General features: G+C 36.6%; 1 protein-coding gene across 1 annotated transcript in view; it reads right to left on the minus strand.

The window, feature by feature from the left end:
- GAS2 (growth arrest specific 2) overlaps nucleotides 1–22,861 on the minus strand; it is a 127,244-nt gene that overhangs the window by 87,867 nt on the left and 16,516 nt on the right. Inside the window, exon 3 of the mRNA XM_023758899.1 lies at nucleotides 20,167–20,288. Within this exon, the coding sequence (XP_023614667.1) occupies nucleotides 20,167–20,288 (122 nt within the window). The remainder of the gene's footprint in view (nucleotides 1–20,166; nucleotides 20,289–22,861) is intronic.

The raw sequence follows: 22,861 nt of genomic DNA on the forward strand, positions 1-22,861 counted from the left end.
TTAAATCGTGTCATCTCTTATGCCCATACACTTCTAGTTGCCTTATGACAGCTCACCAATGCCTTTAACTTAATATATTTCAGCATTTATTTCCCATTTTTTTGTCCAGGTAACATTAAAATAAAAAATTATATATTCTCTTTGAACTATTCAAACTAGAAAAAAATTAAGAGAATGGCAATTTACTCCTCTATATGCAGTGAGTTGAAAATTTAATACTAGTTTAAAAGAATCCATTCTTCACAAAGTTTGAGGGAAACTACTCCCCTAGATTTGCAGTTACTTCAGACATAAAACAGAACAGATATATAAAAGATGTGGAAAATGCCAAAAACTAATATATTTCCTTTTCCAAGGGGCATACAGAATGTGCTGTGCAAATACGCAGTCAATAAAGTCACATTTTCCATGATGGAATCAATGTTTCCATCCCCTTGCTATTTTTAGTTTTGCTATGTGTTTTATTGAAAGAAAATTCAATAAAATCATTTCAATGAACATTCACAGCATGAAGACATCTAACTATAACTACTAAGTGACTTTAGAAAAGATGGAAATATATTCTTCAAGATCAAAAATTGTAAAAATTAAAAATAAGGCAAAATCCTTCCTGGTACCATCAATTTCTCCTGGGGGCTATGCAATAGGACCTCATGCCTCAGACAAATTGAGCTATGATTTGGTACAGTAGCCACTCATCTCACTAGGACTGAATTCAAAATGGGCCTTTCCACTCCTTTTGCCTCCAACATATTGAGGGGAAACAGAATGTGCCAACCCAAAATATGCCTTTTGGGATATTGAATATTTTAAGCTGGTTATTGTTAAGAAATGAAAGACTCAGAAGAAATCTTTTGCCTTCCCCCTTACTTCCTAAAAAAAGATGAGATAGAGGACCTGCTCCAGGAAGGGAGCAATCATCATAGATAAGGATAGTTTAATATGAATGAGGTGTGATAGACAGGGAGGAACTTAGCAAGGTCCATTGGATCAAAGCCCTCTGTGTCCCATTGTTAAAAATGGCTCAGCAAACATTTATTTGCCAAACATTTGCTTTTCCTTCTCCCTGTGAATTGCTTTTCTGCCCTTTGAAGTCCCAAACCACACATCCCACTTTCTCCTTAGCTCAAAGTGGCATATAAGCCTCAACTGCCCAATTTATCCTAGGGCCCCATATTTTTATAAAACCTCTGTATGTAAATATATAATAAATTTGGTTCTTTTCTCCTATTAATCTGCCTAGGTCAATTGAATTATTGGACCAACCAGAAGACTTATAAGAGGAGAAGAAAAATTATATTTCCTCCCTCGCAATAGATTTCACTTGAGAAAGAACAGGTCTTACAGCAAAATTTGGTGCAATCTCTATGCTATAACATCATAAAAACATTCACATGAATATAGGAAAAAAAGAGATTTCTCATGGCAGAATTCTGGTTTATCCTGTAAAACGAAGGAAAGTCACTTAAATAATAAAAATGGATAATATTTTAAGGATTTTGAATTATCTGAAATTATCTCTGGCATAATATAAAATGATGTTGAAAGTGATAGTCAGACCTAGTACTCAAAAGTACTCAAATTTCAGGCTTAAAAGATGAAGTGGACAATAAAAGTTAAGATGTAAATGAGTTGGAAACTTATGTACACATAAAAACCTGCTTTACTCATAATTGCCAAAACTTGGAAGCAAACAAGATGCCCCTCCGTAGATCAATGGATAAACTGTGGTACTTCCAGACTATGGACTATTATTCAGCAGTAAAAAGAAATGAACTATTAAGTCATAAAAGATATGTCACCTTAATTTTGTTACTAAGTGAAAGAAGCCCACATGAAAGGCTAAATATTGTATGATTCCAACTTCATGGCATTCTGGAAAAGGGAAAACTATAGAAACAGAAAAATGATTTAGGGGTTTGGGAGGATGAGGGGATAAATAGGTGATTCATCATGTGATTCATTCATTCATCACATGGGATTTTTAGGGCAGTGAAACTATTCTGAATGATACTATAATGGTGGGTATATGTCACTATGCACTTGTCAAAACCCAGAGAATATGCGACAGGAGTGAACTTTGGAATTTGGGGGACAGTGATGTGTCAGTATAAGTTCATTGATTGTAACAAATGTAGCATTCGTGTGCTTTCTGATCAATTTTGCTCTAAAAATTAAAGTCTTCAAAAAAGTAATTATGTCACTGACATTTGCTTAAGAAGCACCAAAGGCTTCACTAAGGAGAAAATGCAGGAACTTCAACAACAAATGCATTCTTTCCACTTGTATATGCGTTGTGCCTAATTTTACATATACATCCACATGGGAATCATTATCTAAATGCTCTGCTACTATGAAAAGCTTCTGTTCTCCCAACTAATTGTTTACATATGACTAGACAGAGACTGGCTTCTTAAAAATTCCAAAAGTCTAGCCCTACACTTTAAAATACAGTTAAATGTTGGGGCCTTCTAAAAATGTTTAGTAAAAACTTAACCTGATTCCACTCAACCAATCATTATTAAAGCACAGCTCTATGCCAGTTGTAACACTCGGCATCAGGGACTGAAATAGAAGAAAGACAAGGCCATGATATAGTATTTCTGAAGACCCTCAGCGTCTTTGAAAACAGACTTAAAAAATCATGATCTCACCCTAACCAGTTTAGCTCAGTGGATAGAGCGTTGGCCTGCGGACTGAAGGGTCCCAGGTTCGATTCCAGTCAAGGGCATGTACCTTGGTTGCGGGCACATCCCCAGTAGGGGGTGTGCAAGAGGCAGCTGATGGATGTTTCTAACTCTCTATCCCTCTCCCTTCCTCTCTGTAAAAAATCAATAAAATATATTTTTTAAAAAATCATGATCTCATATGGTAAGAACTTCAATAGAAGTTTAAGTATTTAAATAGAAGCTTAAATTTAGTTCTTTGAGAAATTTACGAGTGTGTATTTAACTTTGGGGAGAGGTTGATTAGGAATCATTATAGGAAAGCCTTACAAAGGAGAAGCAATTTACAAAATGGAAGGATCTCAAATGCTCACCGGGCATAGTGTATTGCATTAAGGGAAACATCTGGCAGAGGCTTGAACAAGCATGTGTGCTATGGATGAATACAGAACGCATGCGGAGGAGAAGATGAGTCCAAAAAAAGTCAGCTGGGCCGGGATCACAAAGGGCATTTTATGCCAAACGAGGCCAGGCAGATTAAATAACGAATGAAATGGCGAGCTCCAGGGGGCTAAATGGAATGGTGGAGACTGGAAAACTGAAGAGTTCACAGCATGTCCAGGAGGGACAGCCTTATTCATTTAGTTCTACCTCACTGTTACCATAAAGAGATGCAGTGTCAATGTTGATTGATCCTCTGAATTTCCAGAAGAATTTGGAAATCCATATATTTTAATGTGAATATTCCCCGAATTTGAATCACTGGATCCTATAGACAGATGTATATAGTTGATGGCCTGCAATCTCAATTTTAAACTCTGAAATAACCAAATTATGTATGTGCTTTGGAAAAATAACTATGTCATTTGTTGTCAAAGATGGATTAAGGGAATAAAGAAAAAAAATAGATAATTCTACAGAAGCAAAAAACAGTGATTTCTTTCTTTTTTTATCACTTCCATCTTGGAACACCTGTAAATCACAGCTAGTGTAGCAAGACTGAAAGAGTGAGGTTTGAATGGAGGAAGAAAAACTTATTCTCTAAATATGAAATATTTCTGAGAGAAAGGAATATTGGATACTAGGCGTGACAGTCCCTCTGATTCTCAACAAAATTAATAGTAGCTGCTAATAATTAATGAATTAGAGGAGCTAAAACAAATTGGGGATGGTTTTAAATATATTTTTGAGAATGTGTCATTTTTCTGTGTTCCGTCTACAATCAAGGAACTACCTTAAGGAAATAGACAAGAAAATTCTTTTGAAATGTATCTTGAATTTTGTCTTTCCAAGAAATATTTTATATATTCAAAGATTTATAAATAGTGGCAGCAAATTTTGAATTCACAGAGTCACTTAAAATATGAATCTAATATTTTAGTTTAATCTACTTTTTTGGTACCCATCTGCAAAGTATCCAACAAAGAAAAGCATTTTCAGAAGTCTAAAGGTTGTTTTATAGGTGGATTCCAGGAAACCCAATTTATTTTAGTGACTAACAGATTTCTAAACATTTTTTTTTTAAGCAAAAGCTGCCCCTCCCTTTTTTGCTAACTTCACTACACTGCAGCTTTTGGGCACTCTGACATTAGAAGTGTCCATCAATTGACTATTGATTGACTAATAATAGGTCTGTAGACTCCCAGTAAATTTGAAAGTAAGGGATGAACTTCAGGTCCATTGTTCGTCACATGTTTTAAGGATTAACTAAGATGTTTTAGGACGTGCTTAATACTACTTCTAGAATCTAGATGATAGCCTCTCTTCCCTTAATGTTATTTCTAATACATGTCTACTTAAGTTCTATTTACAAAGAATTCCCTGATGAGAGAGGAAAATAGTTACATCATCACATCTGTAATTGCTGCAATAAGCCCACATTTATGTAGGCAAATGAAGTTAAAACAGATGTTTTACATTTGTATGGTGATTTAATTACAATTTGTTTTTACCCATCTTCTAATTTTTTTCACCATGCTATGCATTTGTGTCTGTTCTCCACACTCTAATCAGAGCAGACTTTTCAAAAGCCAAATTTAGTTTCCCAGTGCTTTTAGGACAAAGACAAAGCTTCTTATATGGTGGCTTCCATGGTGCTAACCTGCCGACCTACCACCATGGCCCTCACTCTCTCCCACACTAGCTCTGTTACCCGCTACGTATTGTATTCTCCCCCTTCCTCCCTTGACATGGTCTGCACACATAACTGTTCTCTCTGCCCTTCCCATACCTCTTTGCTCGATTAACTTCTAATCCCAGATGAAGGATCATTTACCCGCAAACTCCCTCCCCCACACACACTTCCTTGTAATTGGTTAAAATGCACATTATTCAAGTGCTCCAACTGCTGTCTATGTTCTCACACGTGATTAATTGATTAGCAACTCTCTCCCTCCAGACTGTTTAGTTCCCCAGGAATGAAACAGTGTCTGGTTTTGTTCACCATTTTATATCCAGAACCTGGTATAATATCTATCAAATAGTATTTATGGAATATTTTTTGAATAAATATAAATCTGACTGTAGCTAAGTCATATATTACCTCCAATGAGGGGCAACAGAGTAGAGTAGTTACAAGCACAAATTTTGGAACTAAATTGCTTGGGTTAAATCCTGGATATTCATGTATTAACTGTGTAATTTCAGGCAAGTAACTTCATCTGTGAAATGGCATAATAATAGTGCCTATATCATTGGGTTACTGTGAGGGAGGTTGAGTTTATATGGGAAGTACTTGAAATTGTGCCTGGCATATAATAAAGTTTAAAAATGTTTATGTTAGAAAACTGAAGGGAAGTTTTGTTTTTTTAATGATATAAAATTGAGCCTGGAGATTCAATGAAACTCTTGAGGATTTTAATGATCACTGACACACATAGGCACAAACTCAAAAATATCCCTCATTTCTACTTACATATCTTGCCATCTCAGATATCTATCATGTCATTATATTGTTTCTTCCAAACTGAATTTCCTTCTTTTAGTTTTGTCTTCTCATCATTATAGTTTTTCAAGCTTCAAAAATCATAGTATAGTCTTGATTCTTCTCTCACCCCTTTCTGCAGTGGCCAATAAGTTGCCAATCCAACTTACTGTTATTTTCTAATAAATATTTCTTCAATTATTATCCTGCCTCTTTCAGTATAGTTTTGATGCCTTTACTCTAAATCTTTTAATATATTATGTCTGAACAAATGCAAAAACTTTACAAAATGTTCCTCAAATCTCTCCAATTCAATCTATACATCATCATCATCATATTAATCTTTCGTAATTTAATGCTCCAGTCTCCAGCTCAAGACTACAATACATAAGCTTTACAATAATATGGATCATTAACTTCACAAGTCCATGTGCCCAACATTCTCCACATATTGACTACATTTGTCTATTCAATATCCCTAGAATATGTTTGTACTTTTCCAACGTCAATATTTGGCTCATTTAGTATGAGTTTATATTACTTTTTTTTTCTCTCTGCCCACCTATTTGCACCAGGTCTAGGCGATTCAGATCCCACTCCTTCCATATAAACATCTCCAAGCACTCTAACAAACTGACTTGTTTCAGAACCCCTGTAGAACCTACTGTCTATATCAGCAGATGCCAATACACAAGGATGTGTTTCAATTGGCTAAGATTTAAGTCTTTTATAGACTATGCCAACTAAGGCATATTCAAAGTTATCTCTGGAATGGTTCCTTACTCATTTACTTTTATTTTTTCCTTGAGCAGAAATGAAAGGAATAGTGGGACAAGGAACCCACAGGGCTCATAACCCTTGGGTACCCATAGGGGTACATGTGCCTAGGAATGCATGATTTTTCCCTAATCCTACTCTTCCCTTGTCTTTCCATTTGCAAAATAAAGCACCCCATCCACCTGTTTCTTCACATATGAAACCCTAGACCAATATCCCTTACCCTTTCTGTACAATTAATCACCAGATCCTGCTAAGCTAACTGAAGGGGAGTAGGATATGCCACCCCAAAATATTCCACTTTGGCATATTAATTATTTTTTAATTAAAAGCACTTGAGAAACAATCAGTGCAAAAAGGGAAGGACAATCTGACCCTCCTTTGTCTCCCTGAAAACAGGAGATAAATCTCCCACATGAAAAATACCCTTTCTGTACCAGGAGGGGAGAAGGCATTCTTATCACCAGAGATAGGGAATTTAGGGCCAAGAATGCTGTATAAAAAACCTTGTTACTTCCTCACCAATTTACTATCTAAAGCCCAAGTCCCTCTGTCTTCTCCAATCTTCACAAATTTATGATTTCTTTGTCTAAAAGGTGTAAAAGCTTCCTGCTCTGATCTCCTTATGGGGCTCCCATATGTATAAAATTAGTTTTTCTCCTGTTATCGGCCTTCTGTCATTTTAATGATTAGACCAGCCAAAGAACCCTGAAGGGAAGAAGGAAAAAGTTTCCCTTCCCTTCACTGCCAAGTGTCAATACGTCTCAAAACATCTACTTCTTTCCAGCACCACTGCTAGATGGTCATCATCTCTCTCTTGACCTGGGCAACAGTTTGCTAAGTGGAGTCCTCAGTTCCATTTTCATCTCTCCCCTCCTATCCACTCACCACACTGCTAATGTCAGCTTTCTAAAAGATTTTTATCATACTCCTGTTTAAAACAATATGTTGTTATTAAAATAAATGCCAACATCCAGCAAGACTTAGCTGTGGTCTCGCCTCCTGATGCTCTGGTATTATGTACCAAAAGCCAGACACTCACTTTCCTTTGGTAGTTCCTCAAAGTCACCATGCACCGCCACATCTGAGGGCCTTCACATGTGCTATTCTCTATATTTGAAACACTGTGAATTCCCTCTCTGTCTGTTTAGGTCCCAATCCTGCTTTAAGATAATGTAAAAATCCTAAAAGAGTAGGTTAGGTCAGCCCCTCATGAGATTGGACTCTCCCATGCATATGCATAACACAGCTGTAATTCATGGTTTGCTTACGCGTTAGTTTGATGTTATTTTCCCTTTTCTACTACTCTGCAAGGTACCTTGTATTTCATACTATTTCAGGTGTTCAATAAATATGTGCTGATTAATTGATTGAATGTCATCAATATAATGTATGTTATGGTGACACAAACTTTTTTTATTTTTTGTTTGTTTTGTTTTAATTTAAATTCCTTATTGTTTAAAGTATTACATGAGTCTCCTTTTCCCCCCTGGCTTCTCCCACCCCCAGAACATGCCCTCACCCCTCTACTGTCTGTGTCCATTGGTTATGCTCATATGCATGCATACAAGTCCTTTGGTTGATCTCTTACCCCTCACCCGCTGCCTTCCCTTATAGGTTGGATAGTCTGCTCGATGCTTCTATGTCTCTGGTTCTATTTTTGTTGAGAACCACTGCTATATATTATTTATTGACCACTTATCATTTATTTCTGTATTTTATATGTTCCTATTTATTTACTTAACTAAACTGTAAGGCATTTGAGCGAAGACAGTAATGTTTTGCTCTTTTTTTTATTTATCAACCTCTTGAACATAGTTAGCATTCCATCAATGTCTATCAGTTGAAAATTCTAGGAGAGCATCCTTGTAAGGTACTTTATATAAGGTTGTCAGGGAAGGTATCGGCCAAAAGATGACATTTGAACAAAAGCCTCAAGAGAAGAAACAAGACATACACATATCTGAGGAAAGAATGCTCAAAGAAAATAGACAAGCAATTGCAAAGGCCCTGTGGTGGGTGGTCACTGCTTGTTGAGTGGCTGCATCAAGGTGGGGAGAGGAGAAAGTCATAGGAAGTGAGATTAGATAGGTAGCTGGAGAACAGACCATGAGGGCCTTGTAGGCAGTCGTAAAGATTCTGGCTTTTATTCAAAGTAGGTCAAGGTACCATTGGAGAATTCTGAGCTAAGAAGTGACATGATCTGACTTAAGTTTTAAATTATTTGATGATGTAATCTATTTTAAAAGCTTACTCTAACTGGCACAGAAGAAGTGCATAGTAAATGTTTAAATATACTTAATAAATTTCTTTATCATCACATCACAGAACACTCATTAAGTCTGAGAAAAAAGATCAGATATCTACTTTTTGATCTTTAAGCAACATTTAAATATAGCAAATATGACAACATGGGTCAAAATGTGCTTTGGTTCCTCATTTATCATTTACAACTATATAATTGATACATATATTTATATATATATATATATATATATATATATATATATATTCCTTCATTATGAATATAATCAAATACATTAGCTCTCTCAATAGAAATTGTAGATTTTTAAAATATTCACCCAAAGATGTGTTTTTGTTGATGAGCGAGAGAGAGAGAGAGAGAGAGAGAGAGAGAGAGAAACATCCGTTGCCTCACATAAGCACCTCAACTGGGGATTGAACTTAAAACTTAGGTATGTACCCTGAGTATGTGCCCTGACCAGGAATTGAACCTGAAGTTAGAGTATGCTCCAACCAACTGAGCCACCTGGCTAGGGCAGAAATTGTCGAAGTTTTTATTTAACATAATAAATGTTGTAGATATCTGGAAATATTGGGTTTACTTTCTCCTATATTTTAAAATGACAGTGTTTTTTAAGAACCAGCTTAATCTTAAAAAGCAGATATATCTTCTTTGTTTTTAATTGGTGCATTAATATTTATTCTTAATATTGTAATAACTGTCATTCAATATAATTGATTCCCTTTGTTTTGTAGTTATAATCGCATATGTTTTATTTCATATATTTAAAAACATCATTATGAGAAGAGAGTCAAGGGCTTCACCCAACTGCTAAAGACATGGTACACAAACAAGTATTCTGACCTACAAGGGAGAGTCCACCCTTCATAAAATCTAGAACAAAAGAAACTCTAAGAGATTTTCTGAATTTATTCAGAATGTAGTGGGTTCATTCCCATTTTGAGATTCTTATCTTACTTTTTACTTCAAAGGTTTAAATATTTTTAACTTTTGATTAAGCTTTTTAAGTAAGTTAGTGATCCTAACTTTAGGTAAGTTCTGATAACCCACTGCCATCGGACCAGCCAGAGTAAGCTTTTTATAAAAAAAAAAATATTTTGGCTTCAAGATACACATATTACTACTCTGTTTATTTGTTACATGGAGCAGGGATGCCAGCAAGGCATCCATTAGACAAGCAGCCTAAGTTGGTGTGAAATTAGACATGACTAGCAGAGTAGTATAAACACAAAATACATACTATGTGGCTTCATGCATGATATGTAATGCATTTTCAAACTAAGTGAAACAATAGAAGGTATTCATGTAGCCAGCCTCGAAAAGCTTAAGATACAGTTGAAGAGTTCTATAGACTGTACACTGAATTACCTCATCTAAAAAACATTATGCCAGAGCTCTGTAATGTACCAGTACCACCTTAGACCACACACACACAAATATGGTGAGTACTTCCATTATAAATCACCTAGCAATTGCAGACATTTTTAAATTGAAAAGGAACTCTTTCCCCCTCATTTTCAGTCCCTTACAAAAGCTCGCTATAAAATCTTGGAATGTTCTCCTTTAAGAAATGGCATGTACTAGTATATTCATTATTGATTTGTCCAAGTGACCTGAATTTCTCCAAAGCATTTAGCAACAGCTCATTTAAAAATAATTAATTTTCTATTTTCCATATGGTGAGAGTGACTTTCATGACATGGTATTCCATATCCTCAGTGCTTTGAAACAGCAGTGACCGCAATTAGTGCTATCAAATATCATGAACACGTTCCCCAGCTACACTCCTCTTACAATCTTGTCTTGCCCATGTGTCTGCATGCGGTTAAGTGCAGGATGTGAGCCTGTAAGTGCAAGAGATGATGTCGTCATGGAAAAATTTGATCAGGTTAACTTTTATGCTTGAGGGAACATTCTGCTGGTTCTGTGAAATTATGTATTTAAAAAATGTGTGTGGACCTCCATCTTCTAATCAAGAATTTGTATTAATTTTTCCATGCTTTCTGAAATTTCAATTCAACATGTTTTATTTGTAATCTTATGGCTCATGTGCCTTTAATGATACTTACTGTTACTTACTGTTCCAAACACTAACTTAGTTTGAACGTTTTTGGGTTTTTTTACTTAATCCTCACCTGAGGATAGTTTTCCATTGCTTTTTAGAGAGTGGAAGGGAGGAAGGGTGGGGGAAAGAGGGAAGGAGAGAGAGAAACATCCACGTGAGAGAGACACATCCATTTGTTGCCTCCCACATACACCCTGACAGGACTGGGGATCAAACCTGCAACCCAGGTATGTGCCCTTGACCTGGAATTGAACCCTGAGACCCTTCAGTGTGCGGGCCAACACTCTGACCACTGAAGCACACCGGCCAGGGCTTCAGCTTGAACTTTTGCAGGCGAAGAACTTCTGGACAGTTTTGAAGGAGGGTCCTTTATCAGCAGATTCACATAAACTTGTAGTCTGCAACTTGGCAAATTCCTAAATGCTGCGACCCGGTCTGTCTCTCCCCCTCACTCTGGAATGTGGGGGTTCTTAGCAGAGAACTGAATAGGGCTAGAAATACCCTCTCTCACATCTCAGCTCAAGGACCTCATCAGAAACAAACTCCCATAGGACAACATTAGCATTTGGGAAAATAATGACTTGCTCTTGCTCATTTAAAAAGGTTGGCAACTACTTGTTGACAATAGATAAAAAAGGAGCCAAACATGAGAACAAATTATACTTTTCTCTCCTATACAGACAGTCCTTGGGTTACGTCAGACTTGAGGTATGTCATTTCATGGTTACGTCGCCATCTCCCATCCTATATAAGAAAGATGTAATATGCAAATGGTCATTACACGGTGAAGCATAACAACTGACCGGGTAAGGACAGGATCACGGATCAGCAAGAGGGTGGGGCAATGAGTTACAAGCAGGCGGCAGAGAGCTATAGGAGGGGGCAGGGCAGTAAGCTATTAGGGGGGTTTGGGGGGGAGCAGAGGGAGCTACAGGAGGGCGGGGCAGCGGGCAGAGAGCTACAGGAGGGCCACAGTGAGCTACTGGCGAGCTACTGGTACACAGATTCGTGCGCAGGGCTACTAGTTTATTTATAAAAAAAAGTTCCATCATTTCAACATATGTACATATGTGCTTTGTGTTTTTTATTATTTATTTGCCACAAGTAAAGGTCAGGAATTGTTATCTTTCTTTTAATTTTTTTTACTGTTTCACTTCATTACTGCTGTGTATGTGCTCCATGTGAGTGACGTAGGTGCTTATGTAGGTGGGTTCCGACTTACAGCGAAATTGTTTTACGTTGCTTGCTCAATGTAGGAACGAATCTCCGACGTAACCCGAGGACCTACTTTAATGTGAGGGGATTTCTGAAATAATTCTAATCCATTTCATTTGCTTCAAGTACATAAAAAGAAAGCTGTCTCAGACACGAGGGCTTGCCAAGAAGGTTACTTCCAAGCTTTGCACATGGTTATTTTTCATTTGGCCAAGACCTCTACGCTTGTCCAAATAATAGTAAGTATGTAAAGCTATGATGTAGTCCAACTTCTAATTCCATCAATAGATAATTCAACAAACTTTATACTGTTTTAAGTAATTTTCCCAAGAATCTCAGTCCACCTTCTTAAATGTTCACTGACTTTCTTTGCCACTCAGCAAGAGAGTTATATGATAAGAGGGAGAGTAGCAATTCCTCTATGATTCATTGAGGATAACTAAATGAGGCTTTGACTTTATAATAAAAAGAAGATTAAAGGATGTATTAGTGTATGAGTAGTAGGAATGGTCAAATTAATGTACCAAAATCCACTTAAAATCATTGCAATATGCGCATATATAAAGAACATGAACATACTGGGCCCTTCTGTGTATATTTTATAAAGCAGCTATTATTTTTTTTTAAAATATATTTTATTGATTTTTTACAGAGAGGAAGGGATAGAGATAGATAGAGAGTTAGAAACATCGATGAGAAAGAAACATCGATCAGCTGCCTCCTGCACATCTCCCACTGGGGATGTGCCCGCAACCCAGGTACATGCCCCTGACCGGAATCGAACCCGGGACCTTTCAGTCCGCAGGCCGACGCTCTATCCACTGAGCCAAACCGGTTTCGGCAGCAGCTATTATTTTTAATTAATACAACATTTGCTTAAGAAATTATCAGACACATAAAAAATAAAATTTTAATAAAACTATATGTATAAAAACATTTCAATGTACACTATACATTTTAAATTCTAAAGTTAGCCACACAAAAATTAATTTTTAAGAAACCCCTTAATAAGCTTGATTTCAAAATCTATGTATTATCACATACATCATATTTCTCCCTAATAGAGAGTAAATTTTTTGAGTAGACTCTATATATCTTTATCACACCCTTTCTCACCACCAACCCATATGCACATTAATATTACAGTAAATATTATCTGTTATTCCTAACAATATACTACTCATCAGTCCTCTGTCAAATTTTAAAATAACATATATAAGTAGGGCTCAATTATCATAAAATATTTGTATTCATAATATTCTATATTAAGGTGGATAAAGTGTTAAACTTACTATACCCCATGATAACTTTTATCTCCTTTTTGCGCTATCCCTGGGTTAATCAAGTAACACATTTTTGGAGAGCCAACAGCAGCATTTATTGCTCATTGTTCCTAAGCACTGTAATTCTCTGATTCCCTCCTACACTCTTACAGAGTATTTTTACCTTGGTGGTTAAATAGTGTTTTGGTAGATGGCTAATTAGGGGCTCTGAGAAAAAAATAATGGCTCTTATATTCCCATTTCACTCACCAAATATTTTTATTGGACAAAAGAGGCAGCTATTGAGAAAAAAGATGCAAAATAACTCACAGTGATTCATCTTTAGGGCTTCTTCAGTAATTGAAAGATACAACTCTTAATTACTTTAACAATACCTCATTTCAGGTCAAAAATATCTCTTGAATATCTATTACATGAAAGGCCCTATAATTATTATTTTCCTAATTCTCAATGGTGAGCAAATTCACAGTTATGCCTCCTTATTTTATTGGGACCATGGCAAGCAAACACTATAAACAGACCTTGAAAAACAACCTTTAAGTTGAATAAAACATTTGGATATTAATATGCTCATTTTGCCATTATTTTTATCTTTAGATCATGCTCTGAACTCAAGTAATAACACATCATATGAATATCTAATAACATCTACAATTAACAAAATGATCAACCTCCTCTAGAATTCTCTGCCTAACTAGTTTAGACTTCCAGGGTCTGTTGCATCAGCCAATCTCCTGTCAGCACCTTTGATGTCCTCAGATCCTTGTTCTTCCCCTGAACCACCCTGAAATTGACCAGTCCTCTTTCTTCTCCACTACTTAAAGGTCAACTTTGTTCCTTATGATTTTGAACATCAAGGACTTGGGAGTTAAGCAAAACCAGCAGAGGGAGGAATTTCAAATTAGCTGAGAATAAAAGTCTTCAGGATAAAAACTAAGGATTGCTAAAACCCACTGATAACAACATTTGGGTCTACAAAGTATACATCTACATTGGGCCATTCATTCATCTATTCATCCAAAAGCATATCTATTGAGCACCTATATGCTCGCTATTATGATAGACCTATATATGAATAAAGCATAAACTATGTCCTTGAGTATCTAGTAAAGGGATAAAAACAAGCAATCAACTATGTATAACAATATTACAGGTCCTCTGACAGATGGGGAAATCATAAATATGGAGGCGATCATAAATGATATCTCTCCTCTTCCAGGATCCCTTTTCCCCTTCTTTGAAAAGTAATCCCTCTCTCATTTTTTTTTCAGTCTCACCAAATGTCAATCAAGATGAGGCCATCATCTAATCCTGCAAAGTCTGATAGTTTTGCTAACACCAACGTACATGCAATGCGAGCCCGCACTAAATGACACTAAAAGGCCAGAAATCATTTGGTATAATATAAAGGAATTCAAAATCTGGGGAAGAAATACTGTACACAATTTATAATGTATACCTCACCTAAGCATATTTTTTTTACTGTGTCAGTGGGGCCCAAAGAGGCTCTATTGTTCACTAAGATGTAAAGAACAGGTTAGCTAGGAAAGTTCTAGAACTTTTTGTGACTTGACCCTCCAGATTGAGAATGCAGGTGACAGAAACTCTCTCATGTTAACGCGAATAGAGATTTTCAGGGTGGCAGGAACACATGGTGGCACTTAACTTCCATAGGCAAGATGAATAGAGCTGGCAGAACACAAAGCAGGCTAATCCAATATCCTAGCATGATCTGCCCCACCGGAGATCTGACTGTGATTTATTAATCATGGGGCCTTTAGGTGCACATGGAAAGACAACTCCCTAAGTGCTTGACTTGTATAACAAAAACAGCAACAATGACAAAGTGAGAAAATCTGTTTGATGACTCAATTCCCAAACTAGAGCCGATTTATGGACCCAGGACCCACTTACTGAAAGGAGACATGATCTCAAGTCCTTACTGTACAGCTTCCTATGAATCTTCAACGGGACCTGAACTATACACTATGCATCAGAGAAGGAGAAATACCTTGTGGGGATGAGGCCATAGATAGATTTTTGACCTAAGTCCACCTCACACTCTGACGACTGTGGCTTTGAACACAACAGAGGTTTATTTTCATATTTTTTCCTGAATGAATAATTGTCATGGATATGAGAACAGCAACTGTCAGAGTTTTTATTGCTTGACATATAGAATAATGTTTTATTTGGTAGAAGGACCAAATAAAACACTAGAATTTTTTTTTAAAAAAAGCAGATTCATGTTGCTATCAATGATCCAAACATTGTAAGGACAATTTTTTCTATCACATCTCCACTCAATTTAAGCCAATATAAAAGATGGATGGGATGTAGAGAACAACAGAAAAATTAAAATGTAGTGACAGCTTCAATCAGAGTTGCTATTTCAGATGAGGTCTTTTCATTGAAGTATATTAGTAAATATCCTGGTACTTGGCATGCATCTATCCATCTGGAAAATTTTCTTAATCTTGATTGATAGAAAACTCCAGAAGCAGTGTGTATGCATTTGACAAAAATCACAAAATTTACTGTCTTGCATATCAGATCCTCCTCTATGACATAACCCAGAGACAATGGATATTTCAATGTCACACAAGACATTAAACTCTTATGTATCACTAGAGGCCCGGTGCACAAATTTGTGCACAGGTAGGGTCCCTCATCCTGGCTGGCTATCATGGCCGATCGGGGCAGGCCGGCCAGGGGGAGGGACCTTGGGAGGTTGGCCAGCTGCAGGAGGTTGGCTGTGGGAGTGCACTGAACACCAGGGGGAAGCTCCTGCATTTAGCATCTGCCCCCCTGGTGGTCAGTGCACATCATAGCTACCAGCCGGTCATCCAGTCGTAATGGTCCCTTAGGCTTTTATATATATAGATAATATATTGCTGACTTGATATGGAAGTGCAGAAATAGTAGACAAAGTAGGTGGTTTCATAAAATACATGCATTCCAGAGAGTAGAAGATGAATGCCATGAGAATCCAGGATGGAGGCTTTGGCAGTAAAAGGAAGTCTCTGGGCTGAGTCATAGGAGCTATGAAGGAACACTGCCTTCTTTGTAAAGGACATCATGAAAATCTTCCCAGCCTGTTACTGTTGTTTAATGGAGGTTGAATCTCCACCTTGGGGTACCAGGCCATGAAACTTGAGCTGTTAATCATGAGATTAGGGCTAGATAATCAATTTGTCCATATTTTTAGTTATACCCAGCAATACTCTTGTCAATGAGCAGAAGTGTTACATAGAAGATTAGTTCAATAGGCCTGAAGATCCAAGTAAATTCAATAAGTACATCATGCACTCCTTATTATACCTACTTTTTGACGCTGCTCCTTTTTTTCTTATCTCAGCCTGTATAATTTAGCTCATATCAAATCCCCTATGACTAGTTAACAGTGGGTAGGGAAAAAAGTAAAGCTTCTTTTCATATCATTCTACATGACAGACTAACTTTTATTACTATGGCAATGGAGCCCTAGCTAGGCATAATCCTTTAAGATGGTATAAAATATAAACACTCCCAATAAGAAAAACATTAAGCAAGACATTTCATTATCTCTGATCTAGAGTTGAAAAATTTTCCAGGTGGTCAGGGAATGAGAAAAATGGTGACAAGGGAATTTATTTTTATACTGGGAAATAATTTAATATATTTAAAACTTGAAGATATTTATATTTATTTATTTTAAGTACTAGGGAATTTAACTTTATCACTAATTTCTCTCTCTTTCTTGCTTTTCCCCTAAGTTCCAAACAGCAAAATAACCCATTAAAAATCATTTCTTTCCACACCATTACACCTATATTTCCTCCATCTTGTCCTGATTCATTCTGTTGGTTTAATCTAGCATTATATTTGCATCATAAAACCATAAATTTCTTGAGGAATATACAATCATTTTAGTTATATAACCAGGAATGAATAACTCTAAATTAACTGCAGCTGAAATCTTTTTAAGAAAATTTTTTTATCACTTCTACCATACTTTCTTATTGTCAGAGATATCAGCAATAAACACAAATTTCTAGATTTCTCTGAATTCAATCTTGACAAGGTATTCTCTAAACAAAACATATTATTGATATTTGAAGGGCAAAACTTTAATCTTTATGTCTTTAATTTAATTCCTGGATGGTACAACATCCTGAGGTATTGTTATCTTACAGCTCAGAGAACTAGCTATTCTTGATGCGCAACAGTACTGTGGGCATTCTATCTGACTAGGATGTTCTTTCTGCCAAACAAGGACGAGATTCTACACTTAGATGGTGAATGTTCAGTTCCTTCCTAGGAACATAATGCAGCATTCTACCAGATAACAGAACTTCTCTCTCTCTCTCTTTTTTTCCCCTTTCCTCTTCATGTGCTTCAAACCTGATCTAACTACCCAGGACTCTTTGAAGTCAAAGGAAGCTCTGAACCCAGGGAAACTCTGATGTCTGGGGCAGTCTCTCAAGATAAATGAGACAAACAGAGAAGAATGTTAGAAGAAAAAGAGAGAGATGAACACTTTAGGGATCTTGCACCATCTTGATGCCTGAGTGGTTGAGAGAATCATGCAAAAAAAATCAAGTCATGACTGGTAGGAAAAGAACAGAGGAATTATACATTTGGATTCTATCTGGACCAGGAAGTGAAAGTTCATACATCAATATAACAATTATTCTGTCTGTCGGGACATGCCAACTTTGAGTCAGGTAATTAAGAGTCAAAGGACAGAAAACCTGACCTTGGGCTTATCACTTGTGTTGGTTTTCTCATCCTGATAGGATATTAGAAAGATTACTTTTGTTTAGATTTTTGCCTTTAATGATCCTCAGCCCCAAGAATATTAACATTTATAATTATAGTGAATGGCACGTAAATTAATTACAATTAAATTGCTGCACACTACTCTTAAATGCTTCCACCAACACTGCCTAATTATGTAGAATCTCTGCAACGCTTTCATGCAAAGGTTAAAATTAATACTATAGCTAACATTGGTTACATATTTTTTTCTATTGACCTATTGATGCCTGGAAAGAAAAAAATATGATAGAATATAATTATTTTCATTCAGGGTATTTTATCAAGCCAGAATAGAATAAAACAGTCATGAACTTATAACTAAAATATTAAATATGTAAACTGTCTCACATATTTATTAAATTTTCTTTCAAATATTAGAGTGTTTGAAAAATTCTTAACACAGGCATGCTTCACACATACCAAGCATAACTTACCTACTCAAATGTGTTTACACAGCTGTAAAATCCCCACATTAACTATCGTGCAAGGAAACTAAAAATATTGCTATGAGTATGAAAATGTGAGATTTAAGTTGCTAGAAGAAAATTACTAAGGGCTTCCTGTGACATCAATTTAGATGGGATCAAGTTTGTTGATTTTTTTTTTAATTCTGCTTTAACATCTCTCTACACACAACATAGTTTCACTAATTCAGAGAAGGTAACCAGCTCATCTATCTCTGACACTACTGTCCCTCATTTCAAGATGCCAAGGAGGAAATTACACACACACACACACTCATACACACACAGACTAATATTGTGGCCTCCAGGTTATGTATACCCAATTTGAAAGCCTCCTTGTTCTCTATGGGAAATATTCAATGTAAGCCTAACTATCTGGGTTTTAGTGAATCTACTCTTGATCTTGCACAAATCACTTAGTCTGCATCTAAACTGCATTGGAGGGTGGGGAGGAAGAAATGAATGCAGGGGGACCCAAACTTTGCTGAACTTTAGAATCACCTGAGGAGCTTTTTAGACATCCCCGGGTTGCTCCCAATAGGGATTAAATCAGAATGTTCAGGCCAGGTTTCTGTCATTTTTAAAGATACTCAGGTGATTCCAATGTGCAGCAAATTTGGGAGCCAGTACATTAATACATTCAAGGAGGCACTTTTAAAATTAAAAAAATGGAGGGGCTTTCATATTATACTAGAGGCCTGATGCATGAAATTTGTGTAAGAGTAGGCCTTCCTTCCCCCCCCCCCTCCCCCCCCCACTGCTGGCACCCGGGACCAGGACTTCCCTCCTGGCCGGCACCTGGGACCCAGGCTTCCCGTGCAGCCCTAGCTTCGTCTGGAAAGACGTCCGGTCTAATTAGCACATTACGATTTTATTATTATACAGCACTATACAAAGTGATATAGGACATTATTCCCAAATTAAGTATAGCACTGTAAAAAAAAATACAGTGTTTTAGGAAGATTAATCTTCTCTTTGGGTTTTAGTTCAGTAGTCATAAAGAAACTATACATAAATAATCACTTTTATCTATTTTGCCAGAAGTGCAGAAAGTTTGTTGTTTTTTATTTGTATTTTAAGCTGACTTTAACATTATTTTAACCTTACTTTTTTTCATTTCTCTATTAAAAGTTAAGAAAAGTATCATCTCTCTTCTTTCCTTCAGAAAACATCAAACATCACACTTTTATTACATGTTTACAATAAGAGAAAAGAATATTAGAATTAATATGTGGAAAATAAATCTGAGGAGTCAGAAAGAAAATAATTTGTTCAAAGTCCTTAATTCAATGCTTCTACCTATTTAAAACAAACAAAAAGTTACCCACTCCAAATATTTTTTTCCAATATTCTGCCATAATGATCTACTTGAAAACAAAGACCTATTTAGTAAGCCTTTCTTGACTAGATTTTGTTCATTGCCTGTTGGCATGTATTATTTCTCTGCTAAATTTTTAGTCAGTGCATCAGATTGGGCTAGTTTGTATACCACACTAATCACCGTCAATTTCTATAAGCTTTTGTTTAATTAGACTTACCAAAAGGATTATGTAATTTATGTAACTAGAGAACAAATACCATGTTGTTAATAGAGACAGTAATGCATCCATTCTCAATGAAACACTCAAAATAAATTCAACTCATAAGCAACTACAAGTGTGATCCACATCCTAATAGTTATTTTGCCTTAGTTACGGGCTTTTTTACCTTCGTGGGCTTGTTAGAATCCATGCTCTCTTTGAATTTCTCCTGAACAGTTTCTGCAAGTTGACAGAGCAAGGCACCATTGTCCAATTTCTCCATAAACGTTTCTGCCGTAATCTCCTTCCCTGAAATAACCAGAAGAAGCATTACAAAAGCACAATCATGCCCCAAACACAAATGTGACAATTCATGGCAGCATATCTGACATAGTTTTATCATCAACATTTCTATTCCAGCTGAGTTATGTTGTCTGGGATAGGAAAGAATTATTCCTTTGGAGTTTTATGTTATCCTTTGGTAACAAGAATCTCAACATTTTACATTTGAATAAAATAGTTTCAACTGCATACGTGTTTTATTTCATATTAAAAGTGACAAAAGGATATTCTGGGTGAAAGAGTCCCACCATTTAGCAATCAAGCAGTCAATGAAACTCAAAGAACCAGCTTCTACCAATGACTGTACAGCTTAGCATCTGAGATTTGCTCAGTGGCCCAGTCAATTACTTGGGCCTGCAAGGCAAGGGCATAAAGCAGACTGGTATGTTGTGTTACATATACGCCTTTGCTCTCCTCTTTAATTTGAAATAGAGCCATCATCTATCAAAAATCAACCATCATTGGCTAGTTTAATAGCATGGCCAATGCATAAAGCCACATCTCTAAATCCCATTGCATTTGTTTTCCCAATTGAGATAATATGTACAGGTAAAATCAATGCTGTTGATAAACTCTCTGTAAACACACACTATCTCTATCCATTCTCTCCTCACTACACTCTCAGCTTCTTCTACTGCTCTTCTGAACATGACTCACAACTGTCCATCCCTGACATTTAATTGGTTAACCATTGTTTTTCCTTTCTCATATGTTCCCAAAGCATATTTTCCTTTTTCTTTTATAACAGCTTTATTGTGATATCATTCACATACTTTACAATTCACTCATTTGAAGTGTAAAATTCAATGGCTTCTGACACTGTATTCACAGACTTGTGCAATCATCACCACAAACAACTTTAGGACATTTTTGTAACACCCTAAAGAAACCCTTTACCATTTAATTATCACTCCTGATTGCGCTATTCCTCCAGCTCCTATAAAACCACTGAAGTTTTTCTTCTATGCTCCCCTAAACTCATCTCCCTCAAAGCTCTCTCCTATTCCTGGTTCTATAATTCTCTATTTCAGAATATTTTATCTTCCTGCCTTAATTTCCTGTAAGTTATTAATGACAAATCCTGTAGATTCATGCTTCCTTCTGCTTCTTGTGCCATCATCTTAATAAAAAAAAATGTCCTGATCCATACTTAAACCTCTAGCAACAAGAGCTATCCCTTGCACCCTCAACTTCTTTGTCCAATACATATCACACTCATTGCTAAAATTATTATTGCTAAACACCACCCTCACTGGCTCCTTCTTCATCTTTATGAAGAGTCCCCAGTCTTCGTCTCTACTTAAAATATAAAATATGTCCACTTTAACCCAATATCTAAAGGTCTTCCCAAATCCTCTAATCTACCTTTCTAATCTAACGTCCTTACACTCTGCTCCGTGGTCTGCACCCTGCCTTCACAGTTCCATTAGCCCATCTTCCAGTTCCTGCTGTCAGGGCTTTGATTCTGGCATGACCCCTGCCTGCAATGTCCTATTTCTATCTGTCTGGCCAAGTTCCAGCTGCCCTTTAATCAGAAATCCAGAAAAAGGTTCTCCCAGTTCACAATGATCTCTTTTCTGTATGGTTATACTCATGGGTATCACTCACATTGGCATTATCAAACTTCTGTAGCTGGTAATATGTTTTGTATAAATTTTTTGTCTTCCTCAATACACTGTAAACCTCTTGAGGTAAATCTGTATCTGTGTGTGTGTGTGTGTGTGTGTGTGTGCGCGCCTACAAAGGTAAACATAATGTTATTCACATAGTAGGCACATAGTAAATGTGTTCAGTGAGCACATGAATTAACAGATGAAGAAATAAACTATTGGGAAACTGAGAAAACATTGGGTACTATCTTTGTGAAAAGTGCTTAAGGCAAAATAAAAGGAAGTATTTTAAAGTTTTATACTGAGTCTCTCATAGTTAACCTTTATCTTAAGAAAAATGCATGCAGCTCAAATCCATGAACACTTAAATATAACCCATATGGAACAATAGATAAACTACTGGCTTAAAGTTAAATTCACAATACCTAATATATTTGTATTTCAAGACACATCTGTTTGAAATGATTTTCTTTTTTAGATTTGGGGGAAAGGCAGTTAAAAAGGGAAAGAGAATTACTTTCTTTAAAAATGTTCTTTTTTCCCCTACTGGATAGTTCACATTTCAGCCCCCAGTTAGAATAATGACTTCTGCAGGTGGCAAAACATCAGTAGCTCAAATTACTCACCACAGACAGAGCCTATTCAAAATGACTTAATTCAAAACTAGAGGCCGGGTGCACGAAATTTGTGCATGGATAGGGTCTCTAGGCCTGGCTGGCAATCAGGGCCAATTGGGGCCTTCCGGATGCCAGCCAGGGCCTTCCTTCACCGGCTGCCAACTGCTGGCCGGGGCCTTCCTTCTCTGGCTGTCAGCTGCAGGCCACCCCCTGGTGGTCAGCGCAAGTCATAGTGAGCAAACTCCCGGTTTCCCAGTCGAACTCCGGAGGGGATACATTGCATAGATAGATAGATAGATAGATAGATAGATAG

The sequence above is a fragment of the Myotis lucifugus genome, unplaced genomic scaffold (genome assembly GCF_000147115.1).
Source record: "Myotis lucifugus unplaced genomic scaffold, Myoluc2.0 scaffold_143, whole genome shotgun sequence".
In the NCBI taxonomy this organism is placed as follows: domain Eukaryota; kingdom Metazoa; phylum Chordata; class Mammalia; order Chiroptera; family Vespertilionidae; genus Myotis; species Myotis lucifugus.